The sequence below is a fragment of the Myripristis murdjan genome, chromosome 15 (genome assembly GCF_902150065.1).
Source record: "Myripristis murdjan chromosome 15, fMyrMur1.1, whole genome shotgun sequence".
Lineage (NCBI taxonomy): Eukaryota > Metazoa > Chordata > Actinopteri > Holocentriformes > Holocentridae > Myripristis > Myripristis murdjan.
The window spans coordinates 16,817,787-16,842,910 of NC_043994.1; the positions used below are offsets into that span (position 1 = coordinate 16,817,787).

Genomic DNA, 25,124 nt, shown 5'->3' on the forward strand with positions numbered 1-25,124 from the left:
GAAAGGTAGCTTGTTGTATTTCCGTTAGAGTAATTAGAGAAATCTTGTCTAGTTTACATATCTTTGTGTTTTATGTATGAGATGAAGCTGAAACACTTCCAGTATAGAGTTTTAGATATTTATTTTCTGATACTCATGATGATAAAAGCGAACTTTTTTTTTTTTTTTTTTTTAAATGTAATTCCACATGTTTTACATGTATGGTACACTGATAAGCATAGAGAGATACATGTAAATGAAAATTAAAGCCATCTGCAAATACAGCACATTTGTGATAAACAAATATAGTGAAAGTACAGAAAAAGTATAAAAGATTACATAAATGCAAACATTAAACAACTACTTTGGTACTTAGCTGCTGCCTCTTTTTCTGATGTGTCATAGTTTATGTTAGATATCGCATAACATTGGCACAATCCAAAATAATGCTTCTAAAAATATATAGTTCTTAAAATCCAACTGTAATCTTTTACAAATCTAATCTTAGTGCATATGTACTCAACTCAAATATCTGACAGCGATATATCACATGTGAAAAAGCCCTTTTGCACATAACATAGAAAAAATATAGCAATGATATATGAGGTTCTTGATACTAGAAATTGCATTGAAAGCAGTGGCATGGCATGCAGTTTTGCAAATTGTGGTGCATAGTATAGATCAGCCGGTAAACAGATATTTGAGGGCACGTCCAATGATATTGCACACGTGGTACTTCTTTCTTCAGTCACTGCCTCCACAGAGCTTCAATAGCAGTTTCTTATAGTCTCCTGATGTGTCTCCCTGCCAATAAAACAAAAGCATCAGCTAACTGATCCTTCTAATGACATACACAGAGATTTTCTTATGTGATAATTGCATCATCTGCTTGTCACATTCCACTCATCCATTCATCCATGATACTTTGGTCTTATTTAGGTTGTGCATCAGATGGAGATACTTACAGAAATGTGTGTGTACAGCGACTTGCCGTAGTTTTTCATATACTCCTGGCGGATATCCAGCATGTCAACCTCAGAGCGGGACACCATGATCCGGATCAGGGTTTTGTCTTTGGTTCCAGCTCCCTGAGAGCAAACACACACACACACAGACATACACATGCACACACATTAAAGACACAGTATGGGTTGGGTAATACCTAGATTACATATTGATAATACTGTCACACTATTATTTTGTAACGTACATAAAACTATGCAAGCAAAATGGGATGTCTCACCTTCATGGCCTTGTACAGCCTCTCAGCAAAGTAGGCAGGTGTATTCTTAATACACTTGACTGAAACAGACAAAATAGTGATTTATTACTGATGACAAATGGAGCTAGAGGGTAAACACCAGTTTCTACCTTGTCTTTGTGTCTTTTTGATACTAAATATGGTGGATAAAATTGGTCCCATCGCACCACAAAAGACAATCTACATAGAGCTGCAAGATGAATGTAATAAAGATGGCGAATATTTACTATTATTTACTTGGTACCTGAAAAGTGGCATTTTAAAAATCAAGCACTGCACACACCAAATTTGAGCGCAAAAGAAATATGGAATGAATGAGATTCAACAAACAAAATTAGAAATGGTAAAGGATGTGAGATTAGAGACAAAAAGCATGAGTTTTTGCTCAGTTGAATGAAATGAAAGACAATGCTTCACAACAACAAACATCCAACACTGCAGTGCACACCACCTCACTATGAAGATTTATCTTTATTAAACCAAGGGGGTGATACCAATTGACACATGTAATCAAAACATCTAAAAATCAGATTACTGTACCATAACCCTGAGCAATGTCAGCAACAAAAGGGAAAAACACAACAGAAAACATTATGCAGTAGCACAACCAAACTAGTATCACTTTCAACAATGCATTATGTAATCTGCAGCATGTAAACCACTGAGAATGGAAAATGTTATTGTGTGAAGAGGTGGAGTCTTTTACCTTGGCACGTCACACATGTAGACAAGCATCTGTAATTGTCATTTATTAACTATGTGCAACAAACTTTAAACAATACATGGGTGGGGCCTATCTAACACCAGACTTGTATAGGTGTGGGAAGTGTGTTTGTGTGTGCGTGTGTGTGGTCTTACCCACTGCTAGCATGCCACTCTCAAGGTCTCCAGACATCTCTCTGCCGATACTCTTCTCAATGTCCCTGCCACACATCTGCTGGTACTCATGAAACACTAAACACACATACAGAAAAATGATCAGTGACAGAGCCAAAATATTATCAACAGCTGTGGCCAGATTCTCAGTTATACTTTGAGATATTTTAAACATTTAACCAGTTCACTTGTGCTAGAGTTTGCTTGTGATCATGTCCTCATGTACCTGCTCTGAGATGGGGTTTGCTCCTGGCACACAAAATGGCATTGAATTTGGACTCATCAGTTCCCAGCTTGTTCTCTCCAGCGGCATAGAGGGCCTACAAAGAGAATAGTAATAATAGTAATAATAATATGGACAGGCAAAATATCTTTCCAATCAATCAATAGCTCAAGTAATACACAGCTTAGAATACCAGATTAGAATTACTAGTTTGCATATACATCTTCAAAACATTATTGATAAGAAAGAAACGGACTTTACCTGAGCGTCTTGCTTGGCTAAAGCAATGTCCACTGTTTCTCGTTCATCACGATTACCCTAAAAGTACAGAGGCAAAGGCAAATATTTCTAACAAAGTCTCTATACAGCTGCTAGCAGACAATATGTGTAATAGCTGTAGTAGTAATAGCTGTAGCTATACCTGGGCAAGTGAGATCAGGAGCCTGCGGAAGTGACCTGAGGTATCTCCACTGATGGCATCCTCCAGTGACTTCTTGTATTCTGGAATGACACAAATCTGATAGCAAATTACCACAGTAATAAGCAGGGTTTAACTGATATCAATTTCTGAAGGCTGATACCAGCATTGTTGGACTGGCTGGACTGATTTTTACATTTTCAGGGCAAATGCCAAACGCCATGTATTTAGTGTTTACTCTTGGCAAAGTGGAAAAGGCTCTGAAACTGCATTTAAACCATAGGATACTAGGACACTACAACAGAAACCCACTCTGATAAATTTATTTTTGGCTCAGCAAATATTGACATCAGTGTGAAGCACCCCATCTATAGAAGAGGAAACTATAGGATATGTTACCACCTTTAAGTGAAGAATTAATTTGCAAAAACAAACAAACAAACAAACAAAAAATAAAACTACTAGTCATTTGAATTAATAAATTAGTTGTATCAAGAAAATAAAATTTGATTGCAGTGACACTTGTGTGTCATCAGCTCACCGCTGAAAAGTTCCCATCTCAGTGAAAACAGTGTTCAACCAGATAATCTGATTTTCAGTGTCACTTTTATAATGGCATCATGTGTGCCACTAACATCATGTTAATAATGTCAAATTACTGCTGTGTAACCTAACTGCATGATCCAGATGCACAAAACAACTAGTTAGTCCTCAAGTCTAGCTTTAATAAAATCAGACTAAAAAACATAAAAACAGTCTAACAGTCTAAGCCTAAGAAAGATACCACACACTGAGAGAAATGACTTTATATGTGTGACTTAGAAAATAATTACATTCTAATATGGTTACTGAAAATTTTCTGTGTGATACTTGTGTCCTGAATTTAGGAATAACAGGTCAGCTCCTGCAGGCTACTCCATCAATGTAACAGATGCATCTAGACATTTCAGTTTTTACACAAATCTAGACACATTAAGGTTGTTCACCAATCCAACCAATGTCATAGCAGTGTCTTTTGGGCCACTGTAGTGCTGCTGTGTGATAAACGAGAGCAGCTGGCATACAGTGCACTAGGTAGCCTGCAGGCATCTCACCTCTTTTATAAACACTGGTAATCTCCTTGATTTCAGCATTGGAACGAGAGGACAGGATCTCTATTAGGCAGGCTTCATCAGTTCCAGCTCCCTGTTAAAAGAACAAAACAGAGATAAGGTAAAGGCCTCCTCCCCTCTAGCCTACGTCAGATTTGTAGCCAAAAAAAAAAAAAATAAAAATCACATTTCCTTAATTGAATGTTCATACAAACACACAACAGATTCAATTACTTATTGTACAAAGCTTTGAAATACAGTAACTTGGCAACATGCTTTTTATCTGCCTGGTAACAACATTCCTCAAAATAATTATGTTAATAATATTGCATAAAATTGCATAAGGATGTAGTAATGTGGGCTGTAAGCCATTTTATGCTGAAAAGAAAGATGGCAAGCATGGAGAAAATTGTCCAGAGTTGCACTAACCTTTATGGCACTGTTGAGCTCATAGGCATCAAGCTCAGCAGGGGTCTTCAGCATGGCCATGACCAGCTTCCTAAAGTCCCCAGAAAGTTCTGAGTGCAGGTCCTTAATCAGATCCTGGAAAACCAAAGGACACAAGCTTGGAATAATTAAAAAAAAAAAAAAAAACTGCTCAAAAAGCTGTGTGTCATGGCTATAATGAGCAGAGGACATCCAATCCCCTGTCCATTTCACTGGCAGTACCAGCACCTGTTGTCTGGCTGTCATATCATGCACCAAGGCACACTGAGCCATCTATTTCTAAACTGGAAAAAAGCATCTGACTACTTTTTTTTTTTTAGAGTGTAAAATGTTCTCTTCTATTTATCAGCATGCTAGAAATCATATGTAATGTATAACACACACACACAGATTCCAACACAGCAGTGCAGTTCTCTAGAACCTGTTACAGCAGGCCCACATAACTATCAAAGTATTCTACCATATACTGACAGGTCTCAAACTAATTTAGTAAGATACTAAATGTATCTACAACAGCTATATTAGAGAAATACACACACACGCACACGCACACACACACACACACACACACACACACACACACACACACACACACACACACACACACACACAACACATATCTGATCTTCAATCTGTCACTTTATCACATATGAACTTTACAATAAGCTTGATGATGACTGTTACCTTCCCATAGGCAGTTTTGAAGGTCCTGAGCAGAGGTACACGCTGCTTGTTGGAGCGACTCCCCAGTAAGTCAATAATGGCCTGCTCATCAGTTCCTGCACAGACAAGTCCACAGTATCAAACCAGATTCAGATTACAGATAAAAATGTGCCCTCATTCCCCACGTATGTGGCTCACTTATACTTAAAAACGGCTAATCACCCCCCAACACACATACATACAGTACAAACGAAAGTATTCACATAACAAAGGTTCCCACTTAACTGCATACAACCAAGTTATGTCGGTCTAAGTTTCATCAGAGTTGCACTGTGCATCACCCCTTGCAATTAACTGAAAGTTGCGTGAAACATAGTTGCATCAGGTTGAAACTGTTTCAACTTTTTGCAACAAGGTATATGCAACAACCAATCAGTCACAATCAATCACAATTTCAGGTCACGTGACTCCACAGTTTGGTTCCAATCCTTCTTTCTGCCAGTTCTGTTGGGCTTAAAAAAAAATTTAATCTCTTAACCACAACAGACAGACTTGTGCAGATGACATGGACATCAAACATGGAATTCTGTGTTCTTGAATGTTTTGAAGGTTGGTCAATTTCATGTAATGAGTTCTCTATTTTTGGTGGAGGTATATGTGTTTACTACTACATGATGTCAATTAATGGTAATAATTCATTTTTGAATGCTTCATTTTGTTAATGGTAGCTAGAAAAAGGAAAGAAAGTTCTATGTTGTGTACATCATTTTCATTTATCTCATCGGTTGTTGCACATACACGAAACATTTGAAATGTTAAGTGTAATGTTTTAGTTGAATAAAATTAATGCAAGTCATAAATGTAATCAAGTTGCGTTAAAAACTTTCACATGTAATGTTGGCCGAAGACAACGCCCACTGCATAAAGTTCATCCAAAGGACACCGCAGTTAATACAGCTATGACCTAACAGATAGCAATGACTGATTTTGTTCACTGGGTTTTTGAAGATGGATCCAAAGCACTCACCAAAGCCCTTCATGGCCTTTCTCAGGACCTCCACATCTTTCAGTGGGTCAGCTCCAGGAAAATCCTTGATTGATCCCCTGAATCCTCTCTGAGTGGGCAATAAAGACATTCTCATAGTGCAACAATGCCATTATAATAGTCTAATAGATATTACATTGACTCTAACTGATTTCTCTATTTTTTCGGGGAATCAAAAAGCTATACATTGTGTTAAATATGAAAAATGCAATAAACTGGGGGTAATAAATTACAAAATGCGAGACATGAGAACATACACACACACAAATTGCAACTACGGGCAATCAATGTCTCTTACGTTGACTGCTGGAGCTACAGGCATGGCTCCACCTCCATAGCTTGGCATGGATGGATTGGGTGATGGGGCCTTAGGGTATCCTGGCATTGGTGCTGGTGCAGCTCCATAACCGGGCATGGACGGGTTGGGTGATGGTGCACGAGGATACCCAGGCATCGGCTGGCCTGGCTGCCCAGCCTGCCCAGGGTATCCCATCCCTGGGCCTTGGGGTTGAGGCATGGTCCCTCCTGGCTGCGGGTACAGGCCATATGGCTGTTGGTTAGGGGAGGGGGCACCATACCCACCAGGCTGAGGGGCAGGTGGGTACCCCCCAGGAGCTTGGGGGAACATGGACGGGTTTGGTGTAAACCCCCCCATGGCCGCAGAGATCTGGTTGGCCTGTGGTTGGGAAAGATTGGCATCCCATAAAATGTGCACAGAGCTCTGATTGTTACCATGTATATGCAAGCAAAGGCAGCTGGTCACACCTTTTTTGGATTACACTTATTTATAGATTCCCTTTTATCTACATCAATATTTAACAACTGTTCAGGTGACTAATCATTGTCCTGAATCTAACCTAAGCAGAGAAGCAAGTGATATTCCTGATATTCTGAATTTCTGTAATTTATCCACAGTAGAGATAAATATCCAAACAAAGTGTGGCCATGCTAAATAATGAAGTAGGCAAATACAAGTTTTAGATTTCTGATTACAGACATGACAATGCAACATAAACAAGACATGGAAATAGAATTAGAAAATTAAAAGAGAGGAAAATTGCGCCAGACTCTCAGGTTTCAAAAGCACTGATAAAGGTTACTAATTACATACGTAATTATTTTATCCATGCGAGAAAACTGGAAAGGCAAAGAAAGACAAATGCAATGCTGAAGAATTTTAAGATGCAGACTTGGAAAAGTCTTACCGTTACATTAAAGGGTGTGATATTCCATTTATGGCTGTGTAAATCAATCTAACTGGAATATTCAACGCAATCATCTGGTGATCTTGAATTGCAAACATGTAACTGAATTTTATAAGACTGAAGGTTAAGACTGAATGTAGTTTTAGGGCTAAACTTACCATGGCAGGAAGATTGGCAGGGTTGAATCCAGGGTTGGGTAGGTTGTCAAGACTGATAGAGGGATAACCACCAGTAGGCCCACCTCCCCAGCTGCCTGCAACAGATAACAGAGCCAGGCAGTTAAGTCACTTCACTGCGTATTAATGTAAAGAACAGCTGAGTCATACAATGCACTGCTAAATGCCAAGGGGAATATTAGATTGAGATAGGAATGAGCCATCCTTAATAGCAGGGCCCTGTTTCTCATTTCCCAATTAGTTAACAATTAGGAAACAGAATGGGAGTGCTATGTGAAAGCTGGACTGTGTGAGTTGTATCTGTCAGCATTTTGTTTTTTAGGAAAAACAAAATCATTCACTGTGTAACCCCTGTGATCTCTGTTGGCTATATAGAGGAAATGACTCACTAACCCATGTCTCTGGGCTGTAAATTGGGCAAACATCTAGCAGGGTTCCTTGACCTTAACACCCCATGTTTCACTTTCTCTTACTTTAACCTGAGTACATTCAATAGTATTGTTGAAGCCTTACCTGCTGGTGGTGCAGGTGGGTAGGCCCCAGCCTGTGGAGGGTAGCCAGCCTGTGGGGTGAAGCCACCTGCCTGAGGTGGGTAGGCTCCTGCTTGGGGAGGGTACGCTCCAGGCTGGGGTGGGTAGGCCCCAGGCTGCGGGGGGTAAGCCCCAGGCTGCGGGGGGTAGCTGCCACCCTGAGGGGGGTATCCAGGATAGCTCATGGCTTCAAACCTAGGGGGAAAAAAAGTAAAAACATTGGGAAAATCATTTTTCCATTCCTATCAGTAACAGATAAATGATACAAAGATGATAATATGATGATGCTTTTTATCCATGAAATGGATAAATAGTAATATTATCAGTTCCGTTGATGAATTGTGCATCTGTTGGTTGAAAACACAGAGAGAACACTTGATTGTGGAGAAAAAAGATTAAAGCAAATGGCACCTTTAAGACAAGCTGAATGTGTTAACATAGCAACAACAGACCTGAAAGCACACTCAGCTCTGAACAACTTCCTCCTTCTGCTCTCTCAGTAGCTTCACTGAGCAGATTACCAAGATACAAGTGATCTGATTTCCCAGAACAGTTGCATTTTGCACTACGAAAAAATGTAGTCGTATCTCACAATAATCAAAAAGTAAATTGTTACAAATGAAATGCAAATAAAACTACCGGTATGCTTCACAAGTAAAGTTCTCTGACTAATTTGTATACCAAGCCTTAGTGTTTTGCACCTAAAGGGACCTACAAGGAAACTAGCTGCCTTTTATCACACATTACCAAAAGTGTCAATTGATCCTACTGCTTTTTTCCCCCAAAGATAAATTTTGCAATGGAGTTTGCAAACTATTCAACACAGTGCTCTCAAATGGAGCAATGCCAGTGGCAGGGCAATCTTATGGAAGGCTCTCATGGAACTCTTCATTCCAGGGCAGCTGAATCACACAAATTTGTAGTTAGGTGGTGAGATGGTGAGGAAAATTTCATTTTGGTCAGCTTAAATGCATTACTGTATGAAAAGCCTGTGCCTACTTCTTCCATGGTCAAACAGGCTGTGGACTTAATATGGAATAGGCTTCTCTTCTCTGCTTTGCATTTTATTGACATGGAAAAAATGATGCTTTGTTTGAATAGCAACATTGTGCAAGGGGACCTTCCTTCCTTATGGAGTACAGAGGTCAATTCAGTTGTGACAGACATTAAATGGTATAATCTACATTCAAATTATTGTAGACATAAGCTACACAGGTCATGGGCTGCTGGCCCAGGACTTGATTTAGACATAATGGAAGAAAATAAAGCCACTCATTCAGTCCCTTCAATGTCCTGTCATTCCGCCCATTCATTATCCTGCATAACCACACTTTTTTTTCCCTATACCCTGCACTTTATATCCAATACAGAAGCAATGATGTACTGTTAAAAAAAAAAAAAATACATTGTTAAACTCATCAACTGTTATTACCCACTTGGCCAGATAAAGTGTGGTTTGTCTGGTTTAGGTTTAGGTTGGTACAGGCTCAAACACATCCCAAATGGTTTTGACTTATAAATATATTTCATGGTTCAAATAGTGAGCTAACACACAACCACAATGCACAGAGATACATTACTTAGGGTGCAGGGATTAAAGACATCTGTCATTTCCAAAAGGGATCATAGGTGAATTGTGAACTGATCAACTTCCTCAAATGTTACAGTAAGGAGAGTCTGGATATGATAAAAGCTTTGGGCAGGCTCAGAGACTTATGTGCCAGTCAAAACTGTATTTCCTGCCTTTTTATCAACGCATGAATGGGTATAGGTGTGCCAGTTATATATATTTCTTTACATGTAAGGCTAAAAGCAAACGTTCACCATACATACAGGAAAGACAAACAAACAACACCCTGATAGGTCTGGTGTCAGTTATGTAACATCTAGGTTGTTTCGACTAATGTATACAAATGTAGAAAATTTCATTGAGCCAGCCCACTTTAGGCCTGTCCCAATCCCAAATTACAAACTAACACTGACAGTCAAGTCTATGCAGGAAGCAGGAGCTAATCGTGGCTAGCAGCCTAGTTAAATCTTAAGCCACGCCATAACCTTAAGCCATAAGCTTTGGAGTGCATAAACAACTGCAGGATATTTTTCAGCAACTGTAACCAAATGTTACAGTATGTACTAAGCGCTTCTGCTGGACATTTAGCAGCCTTACATAACCAGGCGAGCAAGTAGCCATACTGTTCACAGGCTAGCGACACTGCAAAGCAACCGCCGACTAACTTTCGCTACGAAACAACTCCATAACATAGCGTTTAACATAACCTGCAACTAAAATGCATTAGTTCCCATATCTATGTGCTTATAGGCTAAGTCAATCATGTAATGACTTGATTTTTTTTGTGCTACTTACTTCTCTTCCGCTGGCAGTCTCTTCCTGGTGGACTATTGCTTTAGCCGTAGTTGGTCCTGGCTGTATTTAACTAATGTGGGTGGGACTCATATTTTCCATGTGCGGAACCCACCCATCTTCCCGTCAGAGGCCACTGACGGACAGCCATCCAGTCCATATGATACGGACTCATAACAAGTAGGACTACTCATACATGTCACAGTGACATGGTGGAAAATGTGATATAGAGCCGTCACCTGATCAGTATTTCACAAGAGTGACCCCGAGATTATTCACTATGGGAATGAGTAAGGCCTGAAAATGAAAGCACTCAGGCCCTCCGCGCCTTTATCTTTATCTAATCTGTGCATCATATAGAACCCAGTGTACAGTTTAATAGGCTTATTAGATAGTAATGCAAATTGTGAATAGTGTTAATATAATAAATAAAGTAGACATATGCTATATGGCAAATATATCTAGGTATCTATCGCTCTAGATAGAGAGACATAAATAGATGGATCCAGTGCATATGTATATGTAAGTGTGTATATCTATAAATATCTACATATCTATCTCTCTTTTTCAGTCTAGGCAAATGATGATGATGATGACGATTATTAGTATTATTATTATTAGTAGTAGTAGTAGTAGTAGTAGTAGTAGTAGTAGTACTAGTAGTAATAGTAGCAGTATTACTCTTGTGATTATTTTCACAAGTATTGTTGTGTGTTGACACTTTGTGGTGTCTCATATTTATTACCAGCTGAAGGCCATATTTTTTGTACGTTTTGTTTGCCTCTCACTGAGCCCACCTTTAAAAAAATATTTACTATACAGTGACTTTTTTTTTTTTTTTTTTTTTTTTTTTTTTTTTGTATCCTAACAGTTGTGAAGGCCACTTACCACAAGAGGGAGCCCCACTTAAAGTATTCAGTCGGACTTCTCCATGCCCTGCCTGCCTGCCAGGCACTAGGCACTGAGACATGCTGCCCTGACCCTGACGACATGGGCCTAATTTTTTGTTCCCCCCTGTGTATCATGTTTCAACCACCTTTGCTCAGAATTAGTCATATGTGCATACGATCAATCGATCATCGATCCAGCCTTTCTCAGCAGATGAAGATTTTTTTTTTTTTTTTTTTTTTTTTTTGTTCTAGTGGACTTGTAACCATTATTTACAGTGACAAATGGAAAGTCAGTCTACATGAAACTCTGTTGACTTAAGAAATGGGAGGAGATCAGTGAGGCTTCAGACTCACCAACTTGAAGCGCAGGGGATGAGAGTCAGTTGTTAAGTGGACACTACTCACCTCTGCACGTCCCTGAATAAACAAGACACACAGGCACCCGCCCCTCCCTCCACACACACACACGCACACACACACGCAAGCGAGCAGTACTAGGCCTCCTGTAGAAGGAAATAAATGTAATCCAAAGTAAAAATAACAACAGCAGTAAATAGTGATTAATTATTATAGTTTGGTGAACCACATCTACTAAAAGTAAGATCTTGTCAGTCATAACTTATGGCTCTGCTTTGCCTTTTGTCCTTTTGTATTAACCGATTGGGGAGATTTTGTGTCAAATAATAGGCTATTAGATGTTGGCACCTCGCATGAAATCGGGTTTAGTCATTACTGAAGACTGGGAGTTAAAATTGCTAAGGAAGGATCAGATTAAGCAGTTGTCTGAAACGGTGTTAAATGAGTATTCATATGAGTTAGAAACCAGACGCTCATTCGCCTGCGTCCGCCGTGACGTACTGCCGTCCTCATTGCATATCCAATGAGCCTCTCTCTGCCCCGCTGCAATAAAGGCAGATAGCGGACCATGGGGAGCAGGGGAAAACTTTTTATACTGACATGTTAGAGCAATGACTTTTGAGTAACATCTAACTGGGACTAGGCTCCCGGCGTGAGGAGGAAAGGTCCTTTACGGGAAGAGAAAAGGAGCACTTGCCATCTGCCATTTGGGTAAGGGAACGAAAAGAAAACGGCGAGGAGTTGAGACCAATCCAAGAATCAGCGGTGGAAAAGCCAGTCTACCCATTTGAATTGAAAGATGAGCTTGTTGTCTGCCATAGACACGAGTGCGTCCGTGTACCAGCCTGCGCAACTCCTTAACTGGGTCTATCTCTCCTTACAAGACACCCACCAGACCAGCGCTTTTGACGCGTTTAGACCCGAACCCAACTCTTCCCACCCGGATCTCAGTTTCAGCAAGACTCCCGCAGCGGCGGACTTGAGCTCTTCTCTGAACTCAAACTATCTCAACAACTTCTTTCAACTGCAGCGGAATGAGGTGAAAGATGGCATGCCGAGTTATTTATCTGGGGATTTTAGGTTCTGGTAGGGTTTAATGGGACATCTGTCACCGCTTGAAAGCGATTGCTTGATCTGTAGACTGTTTGCATGTCTGCCGTGCAAATGTTTGAGCGTGTACAACACGGGCTATTCTGGTAGGATACACATAACCGCCATGATATTTCTTATATGGACAATAAACTTAAGTTGTCTTAATCATCAGCAGTTTCCAGAGGGCATAATCCTGTTCGGTTTTTGTTGCTGGAAGAAACTCTTTCCAAATTACATCTCAGAACACTTAGCAAGAAGAAATTACATTAAAATATTCTGGCAGGCTTCATCAAACATAGAAATATCACAGCAGAAAGGAATATTATGAGAACATGATGATAATGGCATAGCAGATAAAAATACCAGAAGAGACAAGGTCACTCTAAACTCCCTTTTGAGTACATCAAACACACCATCACACCATAACACCCTGTAGGGGGAAATACAGTATTATTATAGATATTTTAAATTTGGGAAATAGTCCATTCAGCCCTGAAACATATCTCATTAAGGATTTTACTAGATAGTTAAATATCATTTAATGTTTCTTTCTTGCTATTGGTTGGTTCATTCCGTGCCTCTGATATTATTGATGATAAGCTGTGGATAACTCAGGCCAGTTGTTTGGTCTGCTGGAATGGATCAGGCCTGTGGTCTGCATACTGATGAGCTGCGGTCTCAAATAAATGTGGAACCAAAGACATATATATATAGATATATATTTAAATATATATCTATATATAGATATAGATATAGATATATATGGAGAGAGAGAGAGAGAGAGAGAGAGAGAGAGAGAGACACACACACGTTTATATATTTATTTATTTATATATCATCATCTGATTAAAGGCATATATGTATGCCTTTAATCAAACGCTTTCTGATCAGAGAAAAACCAAGGGAGAAGAGAGAGATGGATATAGATTTCCCTGCACATACACCTCTGTCTGCAGATAGCAGGCCACTGCAGACTCTTGCTGAGATCTCTGACTTTTTCCACATAGATCAAGTTGTGCAAACAAATCCAGACTTGTTTACATATTGTCTATTTTTGAGGCTATGTGTAATTTTAGGGACAAATATGCTAATAATGTATGCAGGGTGCAAACCTGACACTCCAGACCATGCTGTGCACAGACTCCCCCTTTTACACACGCACACACACACACACACACACACACACACACACACACACACACACACACACACACACACACACACACACACATCCACATATCTCAGCTTGTTGATTAAACTGCAAATGGTCGGAGCAGCTTAAATCTGCATTTCCATGATGCCGTGTGTTTGAAACTTTACTCGGGGAAGATGAATATTGCATTCAGTATCTATAGGCAATATCCATTTGTTATGGTGGTAATCACAGAGGCTTTTGAAGTGATTTAACATGAAACAGTCACTAAAATGGGCGTGCACATTATACATTATGAGCTGTGGTGTAATGCTATACAATCCCCTTGAGTGTAAGGAACACAAATCTGGAAATGGTTTAAGAGGGTGAGCGTTTTGCAGCTTACTGTAAGCCAAGTAAAATAAACTATTTTAGAGATTTGATGAAGTATAATGTGTAATTGTTTGTCTGTTCAAAGTGATACAGGAGGATAAATTAATGCATTTGATGTTGATTGGGACCTTGCATTATAGCCATCATTAGCAGGAGCTCAAGTTAAACGTGCTTACCACAGCACCATCAGATGACAGTATTGCTTAGATCTCTACTTGTTCCTTTATCTCTCTCTTAACTCTTTTAGTGTAGAGTGTAGTCACGCTTTAACATGACACATATATTATCTCATTTTATTTCGTCTTTCCATTCTAATTAGCTGCACTAATGCAACCACATAGCATTTTCCTCTTTAACACCTCACAAATCAAACAGAGGCAGGGACCTTAGAGGTTTCCTCTTGACACCACAGCCCACAGTGCGAGACTCTCCCTGCAGTGTGACGCCTCCCCCCTCGGATCTGTGAAAATAGTCACAGATCTGCTATAGTTGTCCAGCTCACTGGGACCCAGAGGAAGTCAGTATCAGTTTGGTCCTCAGGTTGTTGGCCAACACACATACACATTCATGGCCATACATGTACACACACAAACACACTCCTCCTGACCTCACTTCCTATGTCCTTCTCACTCACTCAGTCACTCAGTCATCCTGTCACTTGCTCTCTCACTCTCTCTCTCTCTATCTCTCTCTCTCTCACACACACACACACACATACACACCCACGCACACACACACAAACACACACAATAAATAAACAAATAGGCTCACCCATCATTAGCAGATATGTGTGAAATCTGTTTCCTTTAAGCTGACACTAGGAGGTCTAAGGCCAAAATGAAGACATGTTAGAGACAAAAATAAAGCAAAGTTTCACTGCTGTTTTAGATTGGTAAGTTTAGTAAATGCTCTAAAATGTCCTTTTCCAAAAGGAGTCACAATACATGCAATAAAGAATAGCTGAGCGTAGGGTTAAAAAAACAAAAATGGCAGATGGAAATCCTTGCAAACAAAAGAGCTGGGATACTTCATTTATGTTGGCTAGATCTAATAAATGAACATGAGTGTAGAAGCTGGAACTGGTTAGAAAGACAACCTCACAGCCTGGTCAGATAAAGACTTGGACTTAGGCACCAACCAGGTTGCCAAGTGTAAGGTTTCAGAGCTGTGCAACACTAGACATCAACAAAAACATCACTTCCCAAAACACAACTGTGTCTCTCGAGCAGACATTATCCTGAGTGATGAGCAAGAGATCATCTGTGCATTTCACTGTGACTTCATCCTCACTGACTTTTTTTTTTTGTACCAAGATGGCTGTGTCAAAGATTTATTATGTTGTGGGAAAAGTATTGATTCTCTAAACAGATGTCACAATCACAGCTAGTTAAACTGTTTTGAAATAAGAGTCTGTTTATTTGTTTAACAACCTGACCACATTGGTTAATTACACGACTAAACGAAATATAAGCTGTTTTTTGTGAAAATCAGTATCATCTTCCTCAGAAGTCAATTCCTGTCTGGTGTTTTTAGACTGTATCTGAACACAGGAAGACACAAATGAGAAGGGAAATAAGGAACTGCAGGCTGTGTTTTCCCCTGTTATTCCTCTGTTATTAATATTCAGAGGGCATCTTGTATGAATTGACTAGGCCAGTGGCATGCTACACTGTGTGCTGTGGCTCAGAGCAGACTACAAACAATGACCATGGCTAGTTTACCTCCAACAGCGCATGGTGACATTGCTGATGTTCCACAGGCTGGCGAGGGAACATGCCTCCCATCTTGTATACAATGACTCATCCTCTGTAAAGTCCTGTCTTTCTCTGTGGACATGCTCAGTACTTTTCCAGCTCATAAGCACAGCTGGGCCTCTCGCCAGATGTTCTGAATTTAATGAGAGAAATGATCTTGGAGAGGCTTTTTTTTTTTTTTTTTTTTTTTTTTTTTTTTTTGCGCAAGAGAAAATAGGACAGAGAGAACTCGAAGGAAATTGATGATTAAACTCAACATCCCAAACACTCCAAATTGAAAAAGCAATGTTTTATGTGAGATTATCTTGCATGGTGCTGTCGTACAGCATCTGTCAACAGATTGTATTTTATGCAAACTGTGAGAGAAGGGACATGCACATGCGGGTTGTTTATGATCCAATCTATTAAGTGAATGAGGAGTCCATAATGTACACACTGTTGAGTAGAGCGTTCATGTTTAGATACTTGGAACACACATTTTGAAGAACATCGGGATAATTTTGACCTGTTGAATACTCTCATGTCTTGCAGGCCTTAAACAACAACGTGTACAAGAATGTGTCGCCCTACAGCTCCCTCAACAACATTGTGGATGGGCTCAACTCCCTGACGGACCATTTCTCTGACCTTTCCCTCTCTTCAGAACCAAGAAAGCCCAGCAAGAGACCCCCACCCAACTACTTGTGCCACCTCTGCTTCAATAAGGGCCATTATATCAAAGACTGCCCTCAGGTGAGGCGAATGTGCATTGCATAATATAGGTGACAAATAGTGATTTGACACAAATAGCTCATAACAATGTAAAAAAAAACACACAATTGTGTTTTTTTTTTACTGAATAGTTAACACCATTCCATTGTTTTAGCACTAACCAGGCTGTTTGCTTTACTTTGACTTGTCTGTGATTCCTGGATTGTTCAGTGTATCTTTTACACTGAGTTACACAAGCTTATGATGCCACTAAAACTTTGCTGCTGAACCAGCTAGTCCTCTCTCTCTCTCTCTCTCTCTCTCTCTCTCTCTCTCTCTCTCTCTCTCTCTCTCTCTCCCTGGCTCTAGTCTGACCTACTTGTTAAACAGGCAGGCCTCTGTCTTCTGTAGTCGTGTGTCTCTCTCTCTCTCTCTCTCTCTTGCTCTCTCTCTCTCTCTCTCACTGTGTATGTGTGTGTGTTAATTACCACACCATTGAACACCATGTTACAAGAAACTATCTGTTATAACTGATGTGAAAACCAACAACCTTTGCATTATATCAGGAATCAGAGATGTGAGTGTGTTTCCACTGTCTGCCCTTGAGTTTCACCATATCATCATGTTAGCCATGGCTTTGAAACAACAAAGATCTCTAAACAAGGCTCAGCTGACTATCTTTTATGATTAATCTCATACATCCAAAGTCAGTGTATTAATCCACAAAGTTTTCACAAATCTCTGATTTTTTTTTTTTTTTTTTTAAAGAATAATAAGAATAATACACACAGTTATATGCTTCCTCCTATGCAGTTTTCCACTGTCTCACTGTCTATTCAGATGCAGGTAATTTGTGCGTGAGGCAAATAAGAGTCCGCATGGCAAATCAACTTCTAGCTGGAAAATCACATGCTCTAACAGGGTCCAAGCTGTTGTCATTTCAAGAAATCTAAATTCATACCGACCAAAAGCATTTCAGCATTTATCCCAGTCCATTTATGTGTATTGGAAAAGACATTAGGTCATAATAATACATATTACATAATCTGAGGAACAAAGTCCAGGTTGCTAACCTGAGTATATAATACAGGCTGATGCAGGTGGACAGTCTATAAAGAACCTGATAAAATAAAAACTGATCCTTGAGTGTAGTGATGGTATAGTGATGTATGAGAACACCCCAAAATATCAGAGAATGTAACCATACTGTAACTGAGGTGACATTTTGAGCAGTGTGCAGGAGATTGCAAGAAAGGAAGTGGGCCACAGAATTGCTGTGGTGGTTTTATCATTCTTGAGTTAAGAATTTGTTTTATATAGCATCTTGTAAAGGCAAAACCCATGGTTGGGACTGCGGTTTGAAAGTGATCTAATTTCATATGAGGAACAAAATGTCACTTTTGCCTAGAATTGTGGAATTTTCTCTCGCTCTTTTTTTGTGAGGTTGATGGTGGCTAATATTTACTCTCTCTCTTTCTATTCTTTCCCTCTTCCCTTTCCCTCCTTCCTCTTTCTCTGGGTGAGGTGCAACAGCGCAGCCCAGAGTCTCTGTTGCATGGAATGGTAATGAGGAGCAGATGTGAGATTAAAATGCTTTGACTCCCTTTATGACAGATGATGACTGGTCTCAGGAGGTCTGTAACAGACCTGTCCACTGATGAAATATCTCCTACCCAGCTCCAAACCCCAGTGTGTGGGAATTAGATCATCTACTCACAACTCCATCGGGACTTTTCGGTGGTGGTATATCATGGGCCATGTAACTTTTGCCTTTTTTCCACCTTCAACTGATCCTGTGGTTGTTGACGCTAGCCTTGAATGATATTCATGTTCGGATATGGAGCAGGTGTGAATTGAGTAATAAGTGCTGTAGTACTGTATGTTTATTATTTTAATATTCCACATCCTCATATTCTTAAATACATGCCCATTTATTAGCACTGTGTACTTGAACTTTTGAACTTGTGATCTTCAGGGTACCATTTTATGGTGAGTCAGTGAAAATGCTAACATTTTGTTTTATTAAGACCCCCCTCCCCTCTGACAATGGAAGCTATGAAATCCATCTCCATATAGCTGTAAGCATTCAGGGGTGTAACTCAAATCACACTCAGTCTTCTTCTGGTTTATATTTCAGCTGTTCGTTAAACTGCCAACAGAAATACAAAAAGCAGCATTCCCATAACGGCTTCCACACCTACACTGTTCAACACCATCTCAGTTATTTAGCCCTCTCATGGGCTTTTCCTCCATAAATTTACCTTCCATTTGTGCTCCACCGCATACATTATTGCCCAGTCACCTGTCATTACATGCATCAGTTGCCTAGCCAAAGATAGTCCAGGCTTCTTTGACTGGTGGAGGGCCTGCGTAACACATGTGGTACATATCTAACATTAAAAAAAGATGAGCTTATAATGAAGAAAATATCAGACCTGGTTGTTTCTTTGGCCAAGATTTGTGTCATTCTCTGAACAGTATTTTCCAATCCCTACATTATCACTGCGAGAAATACTAATGCACAACATGGAATAATCCATTTGTGTGCCCAGGGAGTCTCTTTGCTGTCTGCCGGCACTGGAAAGGAAATACATTTGAGTATAAACTCTTGCCCACTGCCAATGAAAACACAGGGCTCTGACTTCACAGAGCACTGCTGAGTTTGTGATCAAGGTCCAGCATGGAGAATCACATTCTGATGACATGTACAGTCTTCTTCTTCCACTTCACCTCAACACTTTCATCGTGTTGTTTTGTTCTATTAACTTTTATCACAGGGCTTGGGGAGCTCACACACCACCTTTCTTTCAGCAGAGTTTGCAGGTGAAATGAGGAGTTCAGTGCTGTAGCTGTCAGTCTGTCCTCCTAATACAACTGTTTCTCTGTGTCTCCCACTGCTCAGTTGTTTGTCGAATAATTGGACAGTTATACAGTTGAGGTGACATCAGTGTTTGGGTATTTCTTACATTATTAAGTCTTTTCTTTCCTAGTGTGTTTTCTATCAGAAGCACCCATGAGGGAGTAACTTTGGCTTTTTGACTTTGGTGTGAAAGAAGGAGAGGCCGGTGGCTGTGTTGGGAAAATTATTTGTCAGGGAACTCTTGGTAGCTGAGTGAAAGCCACAGGCCAGGCAGCAGCTGCCCAGCACTCTCTGTCATGGGGACAGAGGTGTTATGTAAACTGGCTTTTATTCGGAAAATGAGGTCGCTCCCCCAGTTATGAGCAGAATGCCCCTCGCTGCCATGCTATGGCCCCCTTCCAAGATGTCTTCCACTTGAACTCATGATTTGGTTGTGTTCTGTGGCCTAATCTATCCGACAGTTGGCTCCGCCTCTGATTTCAGTGATCAAAACGATGCGCCGATTGACTTCCTCTTGCCATGTTTCTCAAAAGAAGGATTATGCTAACTCATGGAAAATGTCTTTGCCGGAATGCAGGTTTGTGGGAACACGGGGGTGGCTGGTGTTAGTTAGTGTGTGTGTGTGTGTGTGTGTGTGTGTGTGTGTGTATGTGTGTGTTTAAGCTTGATTGTTTGTATCTGTGTGTTTATGAAATAGTCCCCTGAGTCACCGTGACCCGTTGGTGGTCAGATTGCATTCCCTCAACTTGTCTCCACAGCAAGAAGTGGACCGCATGTTGGAAGTGGTTCAGTCACTCAGCCAGAATTCTATTTTCACGGCCATCATTTGCCTCTGCAGAAATTGCAGACATCCTGAAATGGGGACAATGATTGGCTGCTGAAAAGCCTGCAAGTCTGAAATAATTGACATCACATTCATCACTACAACTCCTTTCCCCCTAGGAAGCACAGGCCAGAGCAAGACCCGTTACATTTCTGCCTTTTTGTTTGTTAAGCATCAGAGCAGCAGTGAAGAGGCTGCATTTGCTGCCTATGTGGGAGCACTGCTGCATGTGAACACTCTTCAGTGCTTGGATTATGTCAACGCTGATGAAAAACTCACTGATGACATACAGATTTGGCTGCTTTGGCCCATCTTCTTCCTCACAGACTATTGAAAGCTATTAGAAATTAAGCTCAGTGTCTTCAATGAAACATGAAATGTTATGTATGTATCCATTAGTGAAAGAGAGCAGATGGCAGGACAGATAGAAAAGAGGAGCAGGGCCAAGATATGCATCACAGTTACTGTGTTGATCAGAAACACATGAAGCCCATTGATCCACATACAGAGCCTTCTTTATCCCTCAAGGATAATGTGCCTTTTGTTCAAATAGTTATCATGGCCGTGGAATGTGAGTGTGTATATATAGCCTCTGCATCAAACTTTAGTTTTTCCATTGAGTTCTCCTGTAGATCTTGCTGTAGTGCTGCCTCTGGGAACAGTGGTTGATAGCACTGTTTAAAGTCTCTCTGTGCTGTGGCCAGGATGGACTAAATCTGCTGTGTGCCTTCCTAATGTCCCAGGAGAAATGTGTTTTAGCTGATATGTCACTGAGCCTTTCAAGTCCCTGTGCATTGTAAGAGTGAGGATGAGAAAGTGAAGCTTTAATTAAAAAAAAAAAAGGTGTCCTATTTCACTTTGACAAGCACAAGTGTTGATATCTCTTCTCATCCTCAGCCAGTCATTGTTCAGGTGTTTTTGGTCGTGCCTCTGTTTTCCACACCCCTGGTGTTTATCTGATTGTGACCATATGCCTGTACCGTGGGCAGGGCCTCACACCTAATCAGTGGTGGTAATTTCAGCAGCGTTCTGTCCATTGTGACAAATGGCCGCCATAATCTCCCATAAAACTGTCAATGCGGAGACCTGAAGCTATAGCTGTGAAGGGAGGGCCTCATTACACCAGAGGCAAATGGAGCCTTAAGCTCAGTAATGTGTTACTTGTCAAAATGTGTGCTTTTGCCTCGGTTGTGGTGATAATCTTAATGACCTAAAGCTGTCATTATTGCAACCCACTTTGTCTACCGCAGCAAACCTCAATGTGCAGTTGTGTTGACCAAAAAACGTATTTGGTTTAAAATCCTCCAATTTTCAATGTCTACATCTGACAAAGCGGTAATCCTTTTCCAAATTGGTTGGCATAGTCGTGCTGGGATAATTGTGCAACCACTTTGTTTTAATAGCTCAGGTTGTTGTTGCATAGAGGTGGAGAGGGGGTCAAACCTGCCTTTTCAAATACGCGTTGCATGCAATTGCATATCAAGTTTTTATGTGACTGTCATTACATCACGGCTGACTATGTGCTTCAGTGTTGGAAAACAAGCAGTTTGGCGCGGTGTAGGCACACCCAATTTCCTGGAGTGTGTTGCTCCAATAATAAAGTTTCAAACTGAATCAGATTCAGGCCCCTTCATTTATATGGGCTCCCACACGCACTCAGCCCGGTTTGGTCCCTACTTTCACTGTATTCTCATACTTTTTTTTTTTCAGAACTCTTTCTCCAATAAAAACCAACATAAACAACAATGGCTTGAGGAGGAGTTTTAAATGTGTGTCCTCTTTGCAGAACAGATACTTAAATGCAGATGCTTTGAAGAAAATGCTGGCGTTGTGATTTAAGATCGGAAAATCTATAATCATAATAATAAAAAAGCATGGGTAACATCAAAAAATCAAAAAGCTTTCACTGTACAGACTCTATGGCACATATATAAAATATGGCTATCATATGTTATTCCAAGAGATCTCTGTCAGCATCACGATGAATAACAATGATGGGAAATCAGGACAATTAACTACTTTACTTTTCTATTAACTTTTATCACAGGGCTTGGGGAGCTCACACACCACCTTTCTTCCATCAGAGATTGCGGGTGAAATGAGGAGTTCAGTGCTGTAACTATCAGTCTGTCCTCCTAATACAACTGTTTCTCTGTGTCTCCCACTGCTCAGTTGTTTGTCGAATAATTGGACAGTTATATAGTTGAGGTGACATCAGTGTTTGGGCATTTCTCACATTATTAAGTCAGCTGCATACACTCATGCATGAGTGTCAGAATGATAACAATAGGTTAGTCTCATATATATATATATATATATATATATAGAGAGAGAGAGAGAGAGAGAGAGAGAGAGAGAGAGAGAGGACCTTGGTAGGTGGCCCTGTCTTGTACTGGCAATTGAACAGCAACACTGAAGTAGGTCCAAAATGCCTTGCTCATGGGCGGTTAAGTATGTTTTGGGGAGGGAAGACCTTTCTTGTTCACTTCACCTACCCAGCTTTCAGAGCTGGCCCTGGCTACCTCCTGTACTTATATTGCTTCCCATAACATTTAAATGTTTAAGTCATTGTTTAAAATCACATTTTTGTCCTGGATAATCTAAAGCCCATTTTAACTTTTGTTGTATAGCAACTTCCATCTCAAACCTCTTGTTAATTCTTGTTTTGGAAACACAATGTTAGGTTGGCCAAGAACAGACTGCTAGCCTGCTTTGATAGTTAGTCCAATGCTGATTAGACAATGGTTTCATCATAGATTATGGGATCTTAATGTAGTTGGAGATGTTCGCTGTTCCCAGAAGGCTAATGTTCCTGAGAAAAGAAATAAACATGCATCGTACATTTGCACTGTAGCTATGATTACAGCCTAAACGTTAGCTTTCCTGATCTCCTTTCAACCACTCTTTATATTCACCGAAAAGTATCTAATTATAATATAGTGTAATCATCTGTTTACATTTTCGTCCACCTCCAGCAGCTGTTTTGTGTTCTATACATAGCATGTCTCTGTCTTTTCTTTCTCTCTCTGACGCTGTCTCTCTCTCTCTCTCTCTCTCTCTCTCTGTTGGTCTTTATGCATGCCACAGTTTCTTAATGTTGTTGATAAACAATCTCTCAATGCCCCAGTCACACTTCATCATTTGTCATAATGGAATGCTGCACATTTTACCCCATGGTCTCTGTGCCCTGGGGCCAGCTTTGGCACAGCTGAAATTATTTTCTGTTGAAGGCAGTTCATCTGGATGTTTCTCCCTGTTGATGTTGCTATTGAGTTCGTCTGTGTGTCTCTGGGAGACAGAGAGGGTATAGTTTGGGAGTCTGAAGAGGGCACAGAGCTTAGAGACAGAAAAATAGAGAAAGGGGAGTGAGGGCACTTCCCCCGAAAGGAAATCAAAGTTAAAAGAATGATAAAAGTGGAGTTTCCTGCCAGCTGGTTTGTGTTCTATACAGGAATCCCATTCTTCCTCTGGGTTTTGCTGAGGCAACAATCGGACCACTTCCTGTTTTGGTAACCATGACACTTAACCCTTTCTCTCTGGGGCGGCATTGTTATATTTACTATCCACAGGTATACTCACAAATGATATCAGCTAGCATGGTAGGAAGTTGGAGCACATGTTGAAATATACTGAAATTAAAATTGCATCTTGCATCTGAAATTAAAGTGACACTAAGTTAATCACTTTTGTCTTTCAAACAGGTTTGTTTTATTTGATGCACCACCACCTCCTATAGCCTCATCAGTCATCGCTTTCACTCAGAGCAATTAAGAATAGACCAAATCCACAGTTGAGCTCCACTGAAATCCATCTTATTGTCTAAGGCAGTTATGTAATTATCCTACATGGTTATTTTCCGTTAGCTTAACTTGGAGACAGACTTTCTTATAGGTCTGAATCCTCTTCCTGCCAAACTGCTGAGCCAGCACTGTGTGTTGCAGGCAGGAGTTAATAAAAGAAAATAAACAATAACGTGTAGAGCATGGGTTCAGTTGCTCGTCACATTGTATTATGTAAGCTTGTAATAGGAGCATAAGAGAAACCAGGTCACTACTCATTTTATAAGTGACTCAGTTCATGCTCTAACTCTTTTTTTCTCCTTACATTGTGCATAACACCCTTCCTTTAAAGTGGAAGATTTTAACTTTTCTCATGTTGCAGGACAATGTAATACTGATTGTGGTCATCATTAAGAATAATAGAAGCGGGACCAACAGGCATAGTAACTAGCATTTTGCTTATGTGTATTAGGGTTTTTCATCCATATTGTCACTGAGGTCAGCAGCCATACACTGAAGCCTAGGTAACAACAGGATGGTTTGGTACACACTGAGAGCGATGGACCACTGGGGATGGAGGGATCAGAGGGTCAGAGGTCACATTTTCACTACAGCATGATGTCCTGTTAGCACACCAGGGCCAGGGGATTTTGTTGGCTCATAATAAGTGCTAAACTCCTCTCATATAACCTCCTCAGGTATGAGCCACACATATCTTAAACCACATATCACCACATCAGCACTGTAAACAATCCTACCTGGGTTGCAACAGAGAATATTAAAAACTTACAGTACCGCATGACAAAATGTATCGAGGCAAAACTGGTGGCTCAGTCTGCAAATGTGCAAATTAAACACAAATGACTGCATGGGTTTGAGTTCCAGGCTCATGCTGTGTTGCCATAACCTCGTCCCTCTTCACTGTAACTATTGTGGAAAACTCTAATAAGATAGTTGAGGTGGGCGGGCGGCCAAAAGGACTCCAAAACAGAGCACATCTTCACTGGTCAAACCGCACCGCACTCCTTCCTCTCCAGCAAAACCCCCTCTGCCTCTTTCACCCACATCTGACTGGCAG

At 40.4% G+C, this 25,124-nt stretch overlaps 2 protein-coding genes across 3 annotated transcripts in view; one reads left to right on the forward strand and one right to left on the reverse strand.

The window, feature by feature from the left end:
- Positions 1-122: 122 nt before the first annotated feature.
- Positions 123-10,430, reverse strand: anxa11a (annexin A11a). 2 transcript variants are annotated; one of them, XM_030070975.1, is made up of 15 exons: positions 10,280-10,430; positions 7,898-8,109; positions 7,367-7,461; positions 6,302-6,532; positions 5,986-6,073; positions 4,980-5,074; positions 4,278-4,391; positions 3,852-3,942; positions 2,761-2,840; positions 2,601-2,657; positions 2,343-2,436; positions 2,099-2,194; positions 1,223-1,281; positions 945-1,067; positions 123-783 (listed from the first exon to the last, which is right to left on the reverse strand). In XM_030070975.1, exons 2-15 carry the CDS (start codon positions 8,097-8,099, stop codon positions 724-726), a joined length of 1,485 nt encoding a protein of 494 aa, XP_029926835.1. In that variant the 5' UTR covers positions 8,100-8,109; positions 10,280-10,430; the 3' UTR covers positions 123-723. The 2 variants fall into 2 exon arrangements, with proteins under 2 accessions (XP_029926835.1, XP_029926834.1); XM_030070974.1 differs by having other exon boundaries at positions 6,302-6,679.
- Positions 10,431-12,081: 1,651 nt separating this feature from the next.
- zcchc24 (zinc finger, CCHC domain containing 24) overlaps positions 12,082-25,124 on the forward strand; it is a 35,682-nt gene continuing 22,639 nt past the window's right edge. Inside the window, exons 1-2 of the mRNA XM_030070378.1 lie at positions 12,082-12,562; positions 16,426-16,626. Of these exons, the coding sequence (XP_029926238.1) occupies positions 12,323-12,562; positions 16,426-16,626 (441 nt within the window). The 5' untranslated portion in view covers positions 12,082-12,322. The remainder of the gene's footprint in view (positions 12,563-16,425; positions 16,627-25,124) is intronic.

Coding starts and splice junctions, on each gene's coding strand:
- anxa11a (XM_030070974.1), bottom strand. CDS start 8,099: ATGAGCTATCCTGGATACCCCCCTCAGGGTGGCAGCTACCCCCCGCAG. Junction 5,075..5,985: donor AAAGGCCATGAAGGGCTTTG/GTGAGTGCTTTG, acceptor TTGTCTGTGCAG/GAACTGATGAGCAGGCCATT. Junction 1,282..2,098: donor GAGTGGCATGCTAGCAGTGG/GTAAGACCACAC, acceptor TGTCTGTTTCAG/TCAAGTGTATTAAGAATACA.